General features: G+C 41.4%; 1 protein-coding gene across 1 annotated transcript in view; it reads left to right on the forward strand.

The window, feature by feature from the left end:
• Positions 1-20,107, forward strand: part of LOC132405819 (T-cell immunoreceptor with Ig and ITIM domains-like) — a 42,407-nt gene that overhangs the window by 12,386 nt on the left and 9,914 nt on the right. The window contains exons 2-3 of the mRNA XM_059990816.1: positions 8,263-8,616; positions 12,884-12,910. Coding sequence (XP_059846799.1) covers positions 8,263-8,616; positions 12,884-12,910 — 381 coding nt within the window. The remainder of the gene's footprint in view (positions 1-8,262; positions 8,617-12,883; positions 12,911-20,107) is intronic.

The following is a 20,107-nucleotide window of genomic DNA, read 5'->3' on the forward strand; positions in this document are numbered from 1 at the left end:
TAAGGGAGAGGCGAAAGTAGATACTGGACCAATGGAAAATGATGCTGGAGAAGTAGCCATGGGGGCAAGGATATAGCGGATGAACTGAATAAATATTTTGTATCAGACTTCACTGTGGAATACGCTAGTAGTATGGTGGAAGTTCCAGGTGTCAGAGGTCATGAAATGCATGAAGTTACCAGTACTAGAGAGAAGGTTCTCAGGAAAGAGAAACTCTGAAGGTCAGTAAGTCACCTGGATCAGATGATGTACACCCCAAGTTTCTGAAACAGGAAGTTGAAGAGATTGTGGAGGTATTAGTAATAATATTTCAAGAATCATTAAATTCTTGAACAATTCCAGAAGACTGGAAAATTGCAAATGTCACTCCACTCTTCAAGAAGAGAGAGAGGCTGAAGAAAGGAAACTATAGGCCAGTTAGTCTTACTTCAGTTGTTGGGAAGATGTTGGAGTCAATTATTACAGATAAGTTCTCAGGGTACTTGGAGGCACATGACAAAATAAGCCATAGACAGCATAATTTCCTCAAGGGAAAATCTTTCCTGACAAACCTGTTGGAATTCTTTGAAGAAATAACAAACAGGATAAATAATGGAGGATCAGTTGATGTTGTGAACCTGGATTTTCAGAAGGCCTTTGACAAGATGCCACACATAAGGCTGACTAACACGCTATGAGCCCATGGTATTAAAGGAAAGATTCTTGCATGAATAAAGCAGTGGGTGATTGGCAGGAGGCAAAGAGTGGGAATAAAGGGAGCCTTTTCTGGTTGACTGTTGGTAGCTAGTGGTGTTCCACAAACATCTGTCAATGATTTGAATGGTGGAATTAATGGCTTTGTTGCAAAGTTTGCAGATGATATGAAGGTGGGTGGAGGGGCAGGTAGTTTTGAGGAAATAGAGAGGCTACAGATGGACTTACATAGATTAGGAGAATGGGAAAAGAACTGGTATATGGAATACAGTGTTGGGAAGTGTATGATCCAGAACTTTGGTAGAATAAATGAAAGTATTGACTATTTTTTAAGTGAGGAAAAAAGTACAAAAATCGGACGTGCAAGGGGATATGGGAGTCCTTGTGCAGGATGCCCTAAAGGCTGATTTGTAGGTTGAGTCTGTGATGAGGAAGGCAAATGTGATATCAATATTTATTTCAAGAGGACCAGAATGCAAAAGCAAGGATGTGATATTGAGACTTTATAAAGCACTGGTGAAGCCTCACTTGCAGTATTGTGAGCAAATTTGGACCCATTATCTTAGAAACGATGTGCTGAAGCTGGAGGGGGTTCAAAGGAAGTTCAAGAAAATGATCCTAGGATTAAGCGGCTTGTCATATGAAGAACATTTAATGGGTTTGGGCCTGTATTCACTGGAATTTAGAAGAACGAAGGGTGACATAATTGAAACTTATTAAATGGTGAAAGGCCTTAACAGAGTGGATGTGAAAAACATGTTCCCTATGGTGTGAGTGTCTAAGACTAGAAGACACAGCATCAAAAGAGAGTGGCGTACTTTTAGAATGGAGTCGAGGAAGAATTTCTTTAGCCGGGGGAGGGTGAATCTATGGAATTCATTGCCACAGACGGATGTGTAAGTCAAGTTCTTATGTTTATTTAAGTCAGAGGTTGATAGATTCTTGATTGGTCAGGGCATGAAGAGATATAGAGAAAAGGAAGGAGATTGGGGCTGAGAGGCAAAATGAATCAGCCATGATGAAATAGTGGAGGAGACTCATTTGTCCAAATGTCCTCTTTCTGCTCCTATATCATATGGTCTTATGATCTTTATTTGTCAACTATAGAGTTGCAATCTGTGACAACCATTGAGCATTAAAGCGATCAAATTGAAAACAGTGAAGTTACAGTAAACCTGTGAAAACAAGGGGAAACTATCAGAAAATATGGAGGCATTTTCCGCTTAAAAAATTAGAAGGTTGAGGAAATCACAAGAAATCGAAGTGTTGTAAAGGTTTGGCATAGATTAGACTATTATATCTGTGGGTGTGACTGAAAGTACTTAATCCAAGTACATCCATCAGGAAATTCAGGGGAAACCGTAGCAGAGAGGAGTTGGAATGTTGAAGCTGTCATTACATGTAGTTACTGAACTGGATATGATAAATGCATTTTAAAATTAGTGAGATAGACATGGAGAATAGGAAAGAAAAAGGCATAATGTTATTAGAGTTAAGAGAAATAAGGAGGGTAAAGGATAAAGTATGAAAGACCAGATGGGCTGATTGTCTTGATTATGCTGGAAATTCATTTTGCCTAGAAATTGAATATTACCCATTGTTTATGCACTAAATTGGGGCATTAATGTAGACTGTTGAAAATGGCCACAAGGACACCAGTGACAGTTGTGCAAGAGTTAAAAGAGGACCTGTGTGATTTTTGACTGGGTCAGGTTCAATAGGACACAGCTTCCAGGAAATTGTTTTGCACTGATATGCAAAAGGTCACGTCAGGCTGTAGTGTCACTAGATGCTGAGGTTCTATATCTGTCGCATACAATCATTCTGGCCAGACTACCACAGAACATTCCTTTTGTTTAGACTGTGCAGTGTGGTGTCCCTCCTGGAACAAATTGTGCATAAGAATATCTTTTTGCACAGAATGCAAAATGCCCCCCAAACCTGACAGGAGAAAGCATTGAGTGGGTGATTTGTATGTCTAAATTACATGGCAGCAAATGTTACCAGCAGAACTTTGAAACAAATAATAAAATCTTGCTTGCCTGGAAGTGGAAAAGGCCATCCCCGTCAGATCCTTCAGATAGACCTGGGGTGTCAGCGTTTGAGATGGTCGTGGTTGACACTGTCATCCTTTTCCTTCCAGAGTGTACTTCGGTTAAGAAGGTCTGAAAAGTAATGCCATGGACTTTACGGTTCATCCTGAGCAGTCACATAAAACAGGGCCCTGTGCTGTATGGGCTGTTCCCGGGGGTGCACACAGAGGCAAGCTGTTAGTGGAAGATGAACAGCTTGGTGGAGGTTGCCTTGTGGTCTGCCTGCAGTTCACTGCTCTTCCTGTGCAGGGAGCTGTCTGTGCCAAAACGCTGCAGATGGCTGCATCCCAAGGTCGAGGACTGACTGCAGAGCTACGCACTGAAGTGCAGTGCAGCTAATGCAAAGACTCTGTAAGGACAGGCCTTCTCATTACTGCATAATGAGGGGCTTGGAGCCCTTATAAGTAACACCTTTGACTGTTTACTTTTTGAAATTATGTAAAGGAAACATTGCTGGTATAATGTGGTTAGCAACATGCTGTGACATACGGTGTTATCATGTGGAAATTTTTATGAATGAAGTATATTTTTGTTAAAAAAAAATCATCCCTTAAAGGCACCCTTTAAGGGTGGTCAGACTATGACCGCTAGGGAGAAGAGAAACAAAAGATTCTACAGATGCTGGAAATCTTGAGCAACACACGCACAAATGCTGAAGGAACTCGATAACGATGGGGATGAATAGACATTTGACATTTCAGGTCTGATGAAGGGTCTTGGCTTGAAACATTGACTGTTCAATTCATTCCACATTTTCTCCAAAAGTTATGGGACCCCCAGTCTGAAGGGACATCCTGAGCTCCAAGGTATCTGGAGACCACTCACAGATGCTGGAAAGTGAACATGGCAGGAGATGTTTCCTCAGGTCTGAGTGAATTCCCAGTCTTACAGATTGTGCTACCTCCACTGGATACAAGTCAGTGGGAAGCCATTCCAGCGGTGTGTGTGTGTGTGTGTGTGTGTGTGTGTGTGTGTGCGTGTGTGTGTGTGTGTGTGCACGCCCCTTGAGTCACTAGTAGTGAAAGTTGCAGGTGTTAATGTTTGGAGTGTACAGAGCATCATTTTGTCAGGATTGGTAACAATGACAATGGTTTAGAAGGCTCCTTCTGAAAGATATCAGCCTATCAGTGTATGGTTTTTTTTTGCCTGTGGAATTAGAGCTCTATATTAACATAAAATAAGGCTGATAGGGTTCTGGCAGAATGCACCCCACTGCAGATGCCTGCTCCCTTCCTTCTGTTCCTCTTGCTCCCGCAGTTTCACATCCTTCATCTCATGACCCCTAACTTCTGTTCCTCTGGCAAGTCACTGTCTTTGGATTGCGGAGTGTTGTGTACCTTAATATTTCAGAAATACTTAAGTAATATTGTAAATATATTGTTTGATTAAACACCTTTATCTGTTTAATACTTCATTACGGGTTATTTGTAAAAGCACGTGAATGGCATGTGCAGTTACACCATCATGTCATAAGTGCAAATCTTGCTTGAAGTAAAAACAAAGTACACATGTTTATCTCCTGGCTCCTTGCTTTTTTTGGCAGTTAGTTTTTATGCTTTGCAGTTACAAAACATAACTGTAGTGACAGGGTATTTTCTAAAATGAAAAAACCTGTTGAAGTGCAGTGAGACATTTGAGTCGACCAAGAAATGGTTGCATTAAAAAAAAGTGCAGTACATTTTAATTCTTCTGAAAAGCATGCATTCTTCAGAAGGGAAGACATGATTAAGCTTAAAAAAGGCAGAAATTGGAAGAATTCACAGGTTCATAAACAGTGAGTACTCGGTGATAATAATGATTTAAAAAAAAAGAACAGAAATGACTGGCTACATTGAAAAGATTTGCCTGTTTGATTCCACAATGGATAACTGGGTTTTGTATAGTGAAAGGATTGTGCAGCATTCTAAAGCGAGTGAAGCAAGTACCAATTTTGCTGTCCATTAGGTTGATATACAGTTTGCTTTGGAGTTTGACTGCTCCAAACAAACAAGCTGAAATTAGCTGATATTATGAAAGTAATACATTTGAACTAAAACCATTGCTGGTTGCAGAATGCTTTAGATTTCATAAGCAGAATTAAAAGGAAGGGGAGTCCATTTTAGAGAATGTGACTAAATTGAAGAGATTGCCTGAGCATTGTCAGTGCAATGCTAGGCTCAAGGATGCACTGAGGGATGGTTTAGTTTATGGTAAGTTGCAAGGAAGCATTCAAAAATATCTCCAAACTGAAGCAGAGCTTACATTGAAAAGAACAGTTGAAATTGCTGTATCAATGGAAACCACAATTAGAGACACAAATGAGTGGCAGTCAGGAATGAAAATGAACATGAACAAAATTGCAACATCTAAACAGACACTGGCCTGGCCAAACAAATTGTGTTACTGTTGTGACAGGAGCTCATATACCCCAGACAAATGCAGGTTTAAAGGTGAAACTTGCCAAAAATGCAATGAAGTAGGTCATATACGAAGAGCATGTCATGTAGCCAAAAATAAATGGGCTGCAAATGAAAGAGATAAGATAAAAGGCCAACCTGCAGTTTCAAAAACAGCTCTAATCTGCACACCGTTGATGAAAAATCTGATAATGATGAGTGTGATACAGATGTGGCTAGCCTTGAGATTTATAATGTGAAAACTAACAACATAGGAGCAATATGGCTTACATCAGAAGTGAACAGCAAATTAATTAAAATGGATTTGAACACTGTTTTGGCTGTTTCAATCATTCTACAAATATATTAAACTGAAGCCTGCAGATATCCAACTAAGACAGTTCACTGGAGAAAAGGTAACTCCTGTGGGAATGACATCCATAACAGTGAAATACAAGAACCAGTAAGCCACACTGTGGTAAAACCGGAGGGCTAGCGTTGTGGGGTTGTAAGTGGCTAAGACAGCTACAACTTGAATGGAGATCCATTCACAATTTGCATGCCACATCCCCTGCAATAGAGACAACTGAAAGTGAATTAAGAAAGGTACTGGATGATGCCAAAACGGTCTCAGTACAGAGGGCAACCTCTGTGCCTCTGGTTGGAAAGCATATTGGACCAAGGAAGGGCCATGCTGCTCAGAGGAATCGTGGAAATGACAAAAACAGTGATCTGACGACTACAGGTTTTGTAAGTAACATATCTAAGAAAGCCTTTGATATGGTGGAGTTAAGTTTTTCTCTGATCTTGGCAATCATGATCTCCTTGTATAGTGATGAAACATTTGCACATGGATTGCCAAGATTGGAGATCAACTCAAACCAAATATCACCCTCCCGAGCTACACATTTTCTGAGTTATTTCTAAGCGTCTGATATATTAATCAGACAGTTACTTACAGAATGTGGCTTGGTTTTAAGCTGGAAGAGAATTCAAGGAGCTTCAGAAAAGTTGCAAGCATTCAGATTTTGCAAGTATAAAGAACCAGAATCTACTCTGTGTGCATTAAGGTTATTGCATGAAATTCAAGTGGGAGACAAAAAGCTGCTTGTAAAAATAGATGCAAAGACCAAAGCCCAGCTGATGAATGCAAGGGCAAAAAGAAAGAAATCAACGGAGATTTGAAAACAGGATCCGTCAAATGTTGTGGATGAGGAAACCAAGTGGAGAGATCAGATTATAAAGGGAGCAATAGAAGGATTAATAAGAGAATACTCCAGTGAGCTAAATGGACCTTCCCAAGATCAGTGTGCACAAAATAGAAGAAGAAAAAGGAAGGGGAAGAAAGGTGCTAAGAACTGTCAGAACCACTTCCTGTAGTCTCAGAGTCAACTCCTACAACCTGGAGGAGGCCCTGGAACCTGAGATAGCTTTCACCGCCACAAGACTCACCTGCCACGCAGAGTGACCTCTGTTGACAGGAAGGATGTTACTCCACAAGAGTAATGAATCTTCCACAACGATTAAATCTTGAGGGCCGAATGGGACAATTTAAAATCTACTATGCTATTGATGTCTGTATAGTATTTGTATTATGTAGTATATGTTGTGCATATAAGTCGAGATGCATTCTTTATTAAGTTGGAATTTATAACACAGCAGGGAGGAATGTTGTGTAAAATTGTACATGTATTGTTTGTTCATTCTTGTTTATTTAAATACTGCATTACGTGCTATATTTAAAAGCACAGGAATGGTATGCGTCATTACACCACCACATTATACGTGCACGCCTTGCCCAAAATAAAAGCGAAGTACACATGTTTAATTCCCAGCTGCTTTTTTTTCTTGCAATTTTGTTAATGTTTTGGAGTTATGAAACATAACAGTGGAGCAGTACACTAGATGAAGTCTCTGTATTTGCTGAGTGAATTGTAGGGTAATTCCCTGACTGATACAAGTATATGACTTTTTTCAGAGAACCAGTGAGTTCTCCACTATGTTTCTGGCGCCTGGCAGCAGACTGGGGTCAGAAGCTAGCGAAGTAGAAGTGGAGGGTATTTTTGTGTATCTGAGGATTCATCCTTCTGGAAAGTGCTAACTGCAAAAGCATGTAACAGTTGTGACTGTTGGAGGATGAAGCTATCAAGTTCCCTTCCAGGATACACAGCACTGACCAATTGTGTTGTCTGAACATCAGGGGGCATAGAGGCACAGCAGGTAGAACCACTGCCTCACCATGCCAATGACCTGGGTTCAATCCTGACCTCTAGTGCTGTGTAAAGTTTGTATATTTGGCCTGTGAGTACATGGGAAACCTTCAGTGTTCCAGTTTCCTCCCATGTTCCAAAGAAATGCAGGTTTGTGGGTTAATTACCCACTGACAATTGGCCATATTGTGTACATGGTGGCATGACATTCACCCCTGGGCCCGAAAGCATGAGTTAAGGTATTTCTGCTGCAATTCATGCATCTCAGTGATGACAGCATTGGAAAACTTGAAGCTGTTCATCAGAAGAGGTCCACAGGGCTATGATCTCTCCAGTTCATTTCCTTCTTATCTTAAAATTCTCAATCTATCTTGAGGGCCTGTTACTTTCATAAATGAAGTACCCTTCCTGGGAGAGTTGCCTGTGGGGGTCTGTTGAATGTATGTGCTAGCACCATAGGCAGCAGCACACTGGAAGGCTAGCACTGGTCCAGATCTAGTCCTTAAGTTGCCCAGTGAAGTGTTTGCTGGGTGCCTCTTTATGTTATGCTGAAAGAAGTATACAGTAAAACTCTGACAACTGACCATCAGAATTGGCTTTACTGCCGTTGACATGTCATGAAATTTGTTGCTTTCTGGCAGTAGTACAGTGTGGGCATAACAAATCACTATCGGCTAATAAATAAATAGATACATAAATAAACAAACAATTGAATAAATAACTAGTGTGACAGAGAAATACTGAGGTAGTTTTCATGGGTTCAGAGACCGTTTAGGTTGAGGGGAAGATGTCGGATGAATCATCAAAACAATGTGTTGGGACTGAAGCCCAACAAACGGTTCGATGACATAAGTGGGAAAATTTTAACTTATGCACATTTATTCCTTTCAGCTGGAAATGAGTGGAACCTGACAGTAACACAATCCCCATCACACCTCAATGCAGTGGAAGGAGACACAGTTACCCTCATGTGTCATATTGTGAGCAGTGGCTTAGACACGAGAATAGAATGGCATAAAACATGGCAGAAGGCAAAGACATCACTGCTCACCTCCAAATGGAATATGACTAAGTATTACTCTTTAGCTGAAAGAATGGAACATACTTTCAATGAAACATCGAGTTTACTGACTATCTTTAATGTGACACTAAATGATACTGGGCGATATATCTGTGAAGCAAGCATTGAGATTCCACCACCTGTGTTTAAAAAATCTGGCAATGGGTCTTATCTGCAAGTACAAGGTATGTATTCATGAATAAATAAATTTATTTCAGCTGAATACCATTCAATCAATTTGACTGTATGCAAATATTGAATTGGAAAGACCAATTGGTGCTTGAGAGCCCATATTAGATGCAGTACTCTGTGTTCAAGTCACAGGTACCTTGTACTTTAATGTAACCCCCTGGGAGAGATGCATCACATACAGAATCAGAATCAAGTTTAATATCACTGGCATATGTTGTGAACTTTGTTGTTTCGCAGCAGCAGTACTTTGCTATATATTATACAAAAACTATAAATTCAAATAAGAAATATTTTGTAAAAATTAAATTAAATAGATAAAAGGAGAGCAAAAATAAATAGTGAGGCAGTGTACATGGGTTCATTATCCATTCAGAAATCTAATGGTGGAAGGAAAGAAGCTGTCACTGAAACATTGAATGTGTGTCTTCAGGCCCTTGTACCTCCTCCTTGATGATATGAATGAGAAGAGGCTTGTCCTGGGAGTCCTTTATGATGGATACTGCCTTACTGAGGCATCACTTTTTGAAGGTGTCCATGATGCTGGGAAGGACAGTGGCCAAGATGGAGCTGGTTAAGTTTACAGCTTTCTCCAACTTTTTTCAATCCTGTGCAGTGGCCCATCTATACCAGGCAAACATTTAGAATGCTTGCCCTGTTACATCTTTGGTGTTGTACCAGGTCTCCTCAAAGTCCTAATGATGTACAGCCACAGTGGGCTTTCTTTGTAATTGCATCAATATGTTGGGCCTAGGATTGATCTTCAGAGATGTTGACACTCAGGAACTTGAAACTGCTCGCTCTTCCTATTTCTATTTCTCAAAGAGGTAGTGTATGCTCCCTAGACTTCCCCTTCCTGAAGTCCACTATCAATTCTTTAGTCTTACTGATGCTGAGTACAAGGTTGGTGCTGTGACAGCACTCAACCAGTTGATCTGTCTCACTGAGCTGTGGCTCTTTGTCATCATCTCAAGTTCTGCCACCAATATTTGTGTTATTGGCAAGTGCACAGATGGAGTTGCCTAACCACACAGTCGTTGGTTTAGAATGAGCAGAAAAGTGGGCTAAGCGTGCTTTCTTGAGGTGCGCCAGTGTTGATGTCAGCAAGGAGCAGATGTTATTTCTGATCCAATTGCAGAGGAAGCTACAGAGACCCAGGTTTTATAGCTTGTTGATTAGAACTGAGGGTATGATTGTGTTGAATGCTGAGCTGTAGTCACTAAACAGCAGCCTAACCTAGGTATTGCTATTGTCCAGGTTATCCAAGGCTGAGTGGAAAGCCAATGAAATTGCATCTATTGTGGTGATAGGCAAGCTGCACCAGGTCCAGGTCCTTGCTTAGGCAAAAGTTGATTTTGGTCATGACCGACCTCTGAAAGCACTCATCACAGTAGGTGTGCTCGTTGATCAATTGGTGATCATAGTTGAAGCAGATCACCCTGCTCTTCCTGGCCACTGGTATGATTATTACACTTTTAAAGCAGGTGGGAACCCCCGAATGCAGCAGTGAGAGATTGAGGATGTCCTTGAATATTCCTGCCAATTGGTTGGCACAGATTTTCAGAGCCCTACCAGATACACCATCAGGGCCTGATGCTTTGCGAGGGTTCACTTTCTTGAAAAATGTTCTGACGTTGGCATCCAAGACAGAGATCACACGGTCACCAAATAGCGCAGGGATATGCACAGATGCAGCTTTATTCTCCCTTTCAAAGTGTACATAAAGGGCAATGAGCTTATCTGGGAGTGAAGCATCACAACCATTCATGGTGTCAGGTTTTGCCTTGTGGGAAGTAATGGTCTCCAGACCCTGCCAGAGCTGATGTACATCCAATTCTGCCTCTAACTTCAATCAGACTAGTTTTTCAGCCCTTAAAATAGCCTTCTGTAGGTCTCACCTTGTATAGTTCTCGATCACCAGTCTTGAATCCCACAGAATAGCCCTCAGCAGACTATGAATTTCCTGGTTTTGGTTTGGGTATGTCCAGTATGTTCCTGAAAGGATACACCCACCCACATAAGTCTCAATGAATTTGGTGACAACTGTGGCATATTCATTCAGATTTGATGATGAATTCCTGAATATTGTCCAGTTCCCCAGATCAAAGCCTCCCGTGACCATAACATCTTGGTCCTTACCACCGGTGCTGCGGGTTTTCACCTCTGCCTGTTTGCTGGGAGCAGAAGTACAGCTAGGTAATAGGACTTTCCAAAATGTGGGTGTGGGATTCCATGCTAAGCACTCTTAGTGCTGGTATAACAGTGGTCAAGTGTGTTGGCTCCTCTGGCTCCACAGGTGATGTTGTTGGTAGTTGTTTAGAGGCTTCTCCAAGTTGGCCTGGTTGAAGTCCCCTGCAATGATGGGGAAAGCATCTGGGTATCATGTTCTATGACAGACACAAGAATCAGGATCATCATCAGCTTATACTCGCTGGAATTTAGAAGACTGAGGGGGGATCTTATTGAAACGTATAAAATTCTAAAGGGATTGGACAGGCTAGATGCAGGAAAATTGTTTCTGATGTTGGGGAAGTCCAGAATGAGGGGTCACAGTTTAAGGATAAAGGGGAAGCCTTTTAGGACTGAGATGAGGAGAAACTTCTTCTCACAGAGAGTGGTGAATCTGTGGAATTCTCTGCCACAGGCAACAGTTGAGGCCAGTTCATTGGCTATATTTAAGAGGGAGTTAGATTTGGCCCTTGTGGCTAAAGGGATCAGGGGTATGGAGAGAAAGCAGGTACAGGGTTCTGAGTTGGATGATCAGCCATGATCATACTGAATGGCAGTGCAGGCTTGAAGGGCCGAATGGCCTATTCCTATTTTCTATGTTTCTATGTTTCTATCACTCAACCCTTCCTCCAGATCATATGTTAACCTTAATTCTACATTCCTGTCAGCTCTTGGCAAGCTTTCACTCCTTCCTTATGAAATATCTTCTTACTTCCATCTTAAAAATATCCAAATAGCCATCTTCTACTGCCCCTTGAGAATATGTGGTTCTCAGAGGGGGAAAATATTGCCTCTTTTCTGTCTTAAATGGATGATCTCTTATTTTTTAATTAGTGATTTCTAGTTCTAGATTCACGCTAACAGGGAACATCCTCTCCACATTTGCATAAGCAGAATCACTTTGGATCTTTCAATCAAGTTCCCCCTCACTCTCCTAAACATGAGTGAACACACGCCTAGCCTGTCAACCCGTTCAGTTCAAGTGTGTTTAGCAAGCCATTAAACTGTTTCTGACATTTACATCCTTCTTCTAATAAGGAAGCTAATAATGAAAATTGTTCTCCAGATGAGGTCTCACTAATGCCCTACATAACCTCCTTGCTTCTGCGCTCAATTCCCCTTGCAATAAAAAACAACTATCAGTTAGCTTTTCTGATTGCTTGCTACATCACACCTGCATACCAGGTTTATATGAATCCTGCACTCATACACATCTTAAAGGTCCGCAAGCTCTCACTATCAGACGTCTTAATATTGTATTTTTCCAGCTAAATTCAATTTCACATTTTCCCATATTAAATTCCAAAGGCCAGATCTTGACCTATTTATATATATTTGTATCCTCTTTATAGCATTTTAAAATTTTACTTTCCTTCTTCGTTTTGTGTCAAATTTAGACACAGTAGCACAGTAGTATTTAGCTAAATGCTATTACAGCTCGGGTCATCGGAGTTGGGAGTTCAATCCCAGTGTCCTCAGTAAGGAGTGTCTACCTTCTCTCCATGGAAGGCATGAGCTTTCTCTGGCTGCTCTGGTTTCATCCTACAGTCCAACATCATACCAGTTAGTAGGTTAATTGGTCATTGTAAATTGTCCTGTGATTAGTTGCTGGCTGGTGCAGCTCAAAGGGCTGGAAGGGCTTATTCTGCACTATATCTCTAAATAAATAAATATATTGACCTCACCACATATTTAATTTGTAAAACTGAAGGGGGAAAGCATTTAGAAAATTCCAATCCCATCCTGTTGGGGATTGAAACTAATGCAGTGGACCACTTTGATCCTTGCTTATGATATTATATGCAACATGGACCTTTCAGGACCAGTGAGCTGCTATACTTTCACTTGAAAGGAGGTGTCAATGTTGATAGTAGAAACTAAGAGCAGTTCCATTATTCTCTCCTGAAAGAACTCAATCTTTTTAATGTACTTTTCTACTGAAATCTGTTACATTGGAAAACAGTCTTTCTTGAATATTCAAAGTTTAATTAATTACTAATAAATATAATTACTAATAAATTTTTATTATTCCAGATACCTCAGAGGATTCAGAATCAAATGGTATGTATCTTTTCCTGGGACATTTATCCTGTAATTTGAACACTTCTAATTGTGTGAGGATTCATTCCATATTGTATAGAATCAATACACAAATAAAACTGTTGTGATCGAGGTCAGAAAGAACTAGTCAGAAGTTATCAAATTTTTTGAAAAGTGATTTAAGAGGACAACTTCACAACTGGCACAGTAGTGGCACAATAGTGTAGTGGGTTAGCGCAAAACTATGCAGTAAAAGCGACCAGGGTTCAATTGCCTGTTAAGTAGTTTGTACATTCTTGATTGAAGCACAGTGATGACATTGCTCTTTGCTTACCTTAGTCCACATTCTAAGAAAGAAGATAGATGCTGTTAAAAAAGTGGTATTAGTTTAGTTCTAGGTTATTGCTTTGATACCACAGTTTTTAGATTGTTTGAGAATTTTTAGTTCGCAGCCCTATTGGCCAAGCATTTATTATTTTTCTTTGTTCTGAACAGTTCTTATTAAAATTCAGTGAACTGTTCATTCCGTGTCAGTGTCTCTCCCTCGGCACTGAACTTCTGCCGGCAAGACTTGACCACCAAAATGGACCCAGCAGAGAGTGAACAGCTGAAACTGGCCCTGAATTTTGTTTGTCAGGTGGGGGGAAAGTAAGTTGACAGTAATGGCTCCAGTAGTGCGACAACTACTCTCAGAGAGGCAAGACCAGTCTGAGCTGGAAGAACAGGTGTCACCACTGACAACAGTTCAGCAATTCACAATGGATAGCCTAAATCAGGTGGCAGCCATTATTGCTCTCACTGCCACTATTCAGCAGCTCTCTGCCTGGATAGCCCCACTTCCAGCACTGGCACCTCTCCAAACCTCCTTTATTGCAGTTTCATCAACCTCGGTCACTAATGCCCCAATTCCCTTGGCTACTTCCAGGCCTGAACTGAGCATTCCTCCACCAGGCAGATACTCTGGTGAATCTGATGGCTGCAGAAACTTTATTACCCCATGTTAGTTGAATTTCCAAGCCCAGACAGTCTGGTTCATTGATGATGTACATTTACTGGCTTACAGGGTGAATCTCTTAGACGCCCCCTCCCACTCTTCCTGTTCAACATCCTACAAGAAAAGAGATGATAATGATATCAGAAATGATCTCTAAAGTGTGGATTGGGACAGGCTGTTTTCTGGCAAAGGTGTAAATGGAGGAGGCCTTCAAAAGTCATATTTTAAGAATAAAAACTTTGTATGCACCTGTCAGAGTGACCATAACAAGTGCAAGGAACCTTGGTTGTCAAGAGATATTGAGGCCTTGGTTAAGCAAAAAAAGGAGATGCACAGCAGGTATAGGCAGGTAGGAACAAATGGGGTGTTTATGGAGTACAAGAAATCAGGAGGGATAAAGGAAGGCATGAAATTGGCCTAGCAGACAAGAAGGAGAATCCCAAAGGGATTCTATGTTAAGAGCAAAAGGATTGCAAGGGACAAAACTGGTCCTCTGGAAGATCAGAATGGTAATCCATGTGTGGAGCCAAAAGACATGGGAGAGATCACCTGTGAATGTGTTGGGGTCATCTACTATGTCTGGTGCTCCCAGTGTGGCCTACTTACATCGGTGAAATCTGAAGTAGATTGGGAGATCTCTTTGCCAAACACCTACGCTCAGTCCACCAGACTGAGGATTGTCAGTCCACCAGGGATTGTCTACTGAGTCTCTGTGGGTGGAAGTTAGAATCAGGAAGGGGTCAATAACACTACTGGGTGTTCTTTATAGACCACCCATTAGTAACAGGGACATCGAGGAGTTGATAGGGATACAGATTCTGGAATGGTATAATAATAACAGGGTTGTCATGATGGGGGATTTTAATTTCCCCAATACTGATTGGCATCTCCCTAGAGTGAGGGGTTTAGATGGGGTGGAGTTTGTTAGGTGTGTTCAGGAAGGTTTCCTGACACAATACATAGATAAGCCTACAAGAGGAGAGGCTGTAGTTGATCTGGTATTGGGAAATGAACCTGGTCAGGTGTCAGGTCTGTCAGTGGGAGAGCATTTTGGAGATACAGGCTGTCCCCTGGCTACGAACGTCTGACTTACGGACAATTCGTATTTACGAATGGACTGTCATAAAGTCTATTATATTAAAAATTTGAAAACATTGCATGGCTTCAGCGGTTTGTCAGCTCCAGGAGGGAGAACACCGTTCGCCATTTTAAGTCGGATCACGTTGCCGTTAACACTGTGTTGACTGTGTAACTTTGTATTTGGCTTAAATTTTTCTCTTATTTATCCTTGTAACCATGCCGCCAAAGCGTAAATCCGATGCAAGTGCTGGTGATGCATCAAAGAAAAGGAAAATGGTTACGAGTGAAAATAAAGTGGAAATAATAAAGCGATCTGAAAGAGGTGAAACACCATCGGTTATTGGAAAAGAGTTAGGCTACAGTTGGTCAATGATTGAAACAATTTTAATGGAGCATGTGAAAGGCCCTGCCCTGATGAAAGCTACAATTATTACTAAGCAATGCAATGGTTTAACTATTGAAATGGAAAGGCTATTGATAATTTGGTTAGACCATCAAAATCAGTGTAATATGCCTATTAGCTTTACTTTAGTGCAAGAAAAGGCTCAAAACCTTTTCAATGATTTAAAAGCTGCACGTGCAGCAAGTGAAGGTGATTGTGATGAAGAATTTGTTGCAAGTAAGGGTTGGTTCAATTGTTTCAAAGTGAGGGCAAATTTACATAATATTAAAGTGCAAGGTGAAGCAGCAAGTGCCGATGTAAGTGTTGCAAATGATTTTCCTGAAATGTTGAAAAAATGATTGAGGAGGGAGGTTATTTGCTAGACCAAATATTTAATGTAGACGAGACTGGCTTACTTTGGAAAAAATGCCTGGAAGGACCTACATTTCAAAAGAGGAAAAATGTAATAAGGCATCGAAGGATAGGCTAACGTTATTTCTTGGGAGTAACGCATCTGGGGATTTCAAGCTCAAGCCTTTGCTTGTGTATTGCTCCCTAAATCTGACGGTACTTCGCTGTATCATTAAGGCACCTGTTCCCATTATTTGGAACATTTGACTAACTGATGCTAAATAAGAACTGTATGTACCTGTTCCGACTTACCTACAAATTCAACTTAAAGACAGACTTAGGAATGGATCTCATTCATAACCCAGGGACTGCCTGTAGTGATCACAATTCTATCTCCTTTACCACAGCATTGGAGAGGGATAGGAACAGACAAGCTGGGAAAGTGTTTAACTGGAGTAAGGGGGAATATGAAGATATCAGGCAGGAACTTGGAAGCATAAATTGGGAACAGATGTTCTCAGGGAAATGTAAGGAAGAAATGTGGCAAATATTCAGGGGATATTTGCATGGCGTTCTGCACAGTTACGTTCCAATGAGAAAACGAAAGGATGGTAGGGTACAGGAGCCATGGTGTACAAAGGCAGTTGAAAATCTAGTCAAGAAGAAAAGAAAAGCTTATGAAAGGTTCAAAAATCTAGGTAATGATAGAGATCTAGAAAGTTATAAGGCTAGCAGGAAGAAGCTTAAGAATGAAATTAGGAGAGTCAGAAGGGGCCATGAGAAGGCCTTGGCAAGCAGGATTAAGGAAAACCCCAAGGCATTCTACAAGTATGTGAAGAGCAAGAGGATAAGATGTGAGAGAATAGGACCAATCAAGTGTGACAGTGGAAAGTGTGTATGGAACCAGAAGAGGTAGCGGAGGTACCTAATGAATACTTTACTTCAGTATTCACTACGGAAAAGGATCTTGGTGATTGTAGTGATGACTTGCAGTGGACTGAAAAGCTTGAGCATGTGGATATTAAGGAAGGGGATGTGCTGGAGCTTTTGGAAAGCATCAAGTTGGATAAGTCACCGGGACCAGACCGGATGTACCCCAGGCTACTGTGGGAAGTGAGGGAGGAGTTTGCTGAGTCTCTAGCAATGAACTTTGCATCATCAGTGGGGATGGAAGAGGTTCTGGAGGATTGGAGGGTTGCAAGTGTTGTTCCCTCATTCAAAAAAGGGAGTAGAGATAGCCTAGGAAATTACCATATACCAGTGTGTCTTACTTCAGTGGTTGGTAAGTTGATGGAGAAGATCCTGAGAGGCAGGATTTATGAACATTTGGAGAGGTATAATATGATTAGGAACAGTCAGCATGGTTTTTTCAAAGGCAGATCGTGCCTTTTGAGCCTGATTGAATTTTTTGAGGGTGTGACTAAACACATTGATGAAGGTAGAGCAGTAGATGTAGTATATATGAATTTCAGCAAGGCATTTGATAAGGTACCCCATGGAAGGCTTATCGAGAAAGTAAGGAGGCATGGGATCCAAGGAGAGCTTGCTTTGTGGATCCGGAATATGCTTGCTCACAGAAGGCAAAGAGTGGTTGTAGACAGGTCATATTCTGCATGGAGGTCAGTTACCAGTGGTGTACCTCAGGGATCTGTTCTGGGACCCCCTTCTCTTTGTGATTTTTATAAACAAGGAAATGGGAGGATGGGTTAATAAATTTGCTGATGACACAGGTTGGGGATGTTGTGGATAGTGTGGAGGGCTGTCAGGGGTTACAGTAGATCATTGATAGGATGCAAAACTGGGCTGTGAAGTGGCAGATGGAGTTCAACCCAGATAAGTGTGAGGTCATTCATTTTGGTAGGTCAAGTATGATGACAGAATATAGTATTAATAGTAAGACTCATGGCAGTGTGGAGGATCAGAGGGATCTTGAGTCCATAGGACTCTCAAAGCTGCTGCACAGGTTGACTGTATGGATAAGAAGGCATATGGTGTGTTGGCCTTCATCAACCGTGGGATTGATTTCAAGAGCCGAGAGGTAATGTTATAGTTATATTGGACCATGGTCGGACCCCACGGAATACTGTACTCAATTCAGCTCACCTCACTACAGGAAGGATGTGGAAACCATAGAAAGAGTTCAGAGGAGATTTACAAGAAGGTTGCCTGGATTGGCAAGCTAGCCTTATGAAAATAGGTTGAGTGAACTCGGCCTTTTCTCCTTAGAGTGGTGGAGGAAGAGAGGGGACCTGATAGAGGTATATAAGGTGATGAGAAGCATTGATTGTGTAGATAATCAGAGGCTTCTTCCCTGGGCTGAAATGACTAATGTGAGAGGACACAGGTTTAAGGTGCTTGGAAGTAGGTACAGAAGAGGTGTCAGGGGTAAGTTTTTTTTATGCAGAAAGTGCTGAGTGCGTAGAATGGGCAGCCGGCAACAGTGATGGAAGCAGATACAATAGTGTCTTTTAAGAGACTCCTGGATTGGTACATGGAGCTTTGAAAAATAGTGGGCCATGGGCAAACTGCGGTGGTTTCTAAAGTAAGTACATGTTCGGCACAGCATTGTGGGCCAAGAGACTGTATTGTGTTGTAGGTTTTTCTGTGTTTCTAACACTTTATATTCCATCTGGGTAGCCTCCAATCTGATGGCATGGACATCAATTTCTTGAACTTCCGGTATTGGCACCCCCACTCTCCTTCACCATTCCCCATCCCCTTTTCCCTTCCTCACCTTATCTCATTGTCTGCCCACCACTGGTGCTCCTCCTCCTTTTCCTTCTTCTATGGCCTTCTGTTCTCTTCTGTTAGATATTCCCTTCTCCAGCCCTAATCACCAATCAACTTCCTGGCTCCTTACTTCAGCCCTCTCGCTTCAGGTTTCACCTTTCACCTTGTGTTTCTTTCTCCCTTGCCCTCACCTTTTAAATCTACTCCTCAGCTATTTTTTTCTCCAGTCCTGCTGAAGAGTCTCGGCCCGAAATGTTGGGTGTACTCCTTTCCATAGAAGCTGCCTGGCCTGCTGAGTTCCTCCAGCATTTTGTTTTTGATGCTTGTGTAATACCCTGGGAAAGGTTTCACTGTTAACGTAATGGTCTTTCTACAGAAGCAGTGTTTGGGTTATGGTTAGAGATAAAGGGTGCTTTGGAACATGAGCCAACTAATGAGGGGCGTGTGTTTTTGTGTTGTATGCCTTACACTGGTGTGAGCTGCAGATTTTCACTAGTTTGAGATCTTAAAATTTTTTTGCTTTCAAATTTACTCAGGAGATGGACACAGAGTCTATGAAAGTGAGGCAAAGTGGCATCAACTTAACTGAACCTAATACAGATTAGAGGAGGAGGGTTTTTGCTGTCCTGAGGCAAATCAGAGTGGATAAATCCCCATGGCATAACAAGGTGTTCCCTTGGACCCAATGGGGGGCAAGAGCAGAAATTGCTGGGACTCTAGCAAAGATACTTAAATCATTCATAGTGCCAAAAGAGGTACCAAGGGATTGGACGATAGCCAGTGTTGTTCTGCTGTTGTGGGAAAGTTATTGGAAGGTATTCTAAGAGACTGGATATATAATTATTTGGATAGACATGGATTGTTTAAGGATAGTCAGCATGACAGATCATATCTAACCAAATTTATAGAGTTTTTCAAAGAAGTTACTTGGAAAGTTGATGAAGGCAAAGCAGTGGATGTTGTCTACATAGACTTTGGTAATGCATTTGACAAGGTCCCACATGGGAGGTTTGTCAAGAAGGTTCAGTACTTTGCATTCAAGATGGGGTATTAAATTAGATTAGACATCGGTTTTGTGGGAGAAGCCAGAGGGTGGTAGTAGATGGTTGCCTTTCTGTCTGGAAGCCTGTGACTAGTGGAATGCTGTGGGAATCTGTGCTGGGTCCATTGTTGTTTGTCAACTTTATCAACAATCTAGATGATGATGTGGTTAACTGGATCAGCCAATTTGCTGATGACACCAAGACTCGGGGTGTGGTAGACTACAAGGAAGGCTATCATGGCTTGCAGAGGGATCTGACAAAATAGGCTGAAAAATGGCAGACGGAATTTAATGCAGACAATTGTAGGGTATTGCTCATCGGTAGGACCAGCCAGGGTAGGTCTTACACAGTGAATTGTACTCACTGAGGAGAGTGGTAGAACAAAGAGATCTGGCAATAGAGCTTTTGGCACACTGGCCTTCATAAATGAGAGTCTTTACTATAGGAGTTGGGATGTTATGTAGAAGTTGTATAAGTTGTTGTATAATAGACCTAATTTGGTGTATTGTGTGTAGTTTTGATCACCTACCTACAGGAATGATATAAATAAGGTTGAAGGAGGTACAGCGAAAATTTACAAGACTGCCGCTGGATCTGGAGGACCTGAGTTAAAAGGAAAGATGGAATAGGTTAGAACT

Source organism: Hypanus sabinus, chromosome 16, assembly GCF_030144855.1.
Source record: "Hypanus sabinus isolate sHypSab1 chromosome 16, sHypSab1.hap1, whole genome shotgun sequence".
NCBI classification, from domain to species: Eukaryota; Metazoa; Chordata; class Chondrichthyes; order Myliobatiformes; family Dasyatidae; genus Hypanus; species Hypanus sabinus.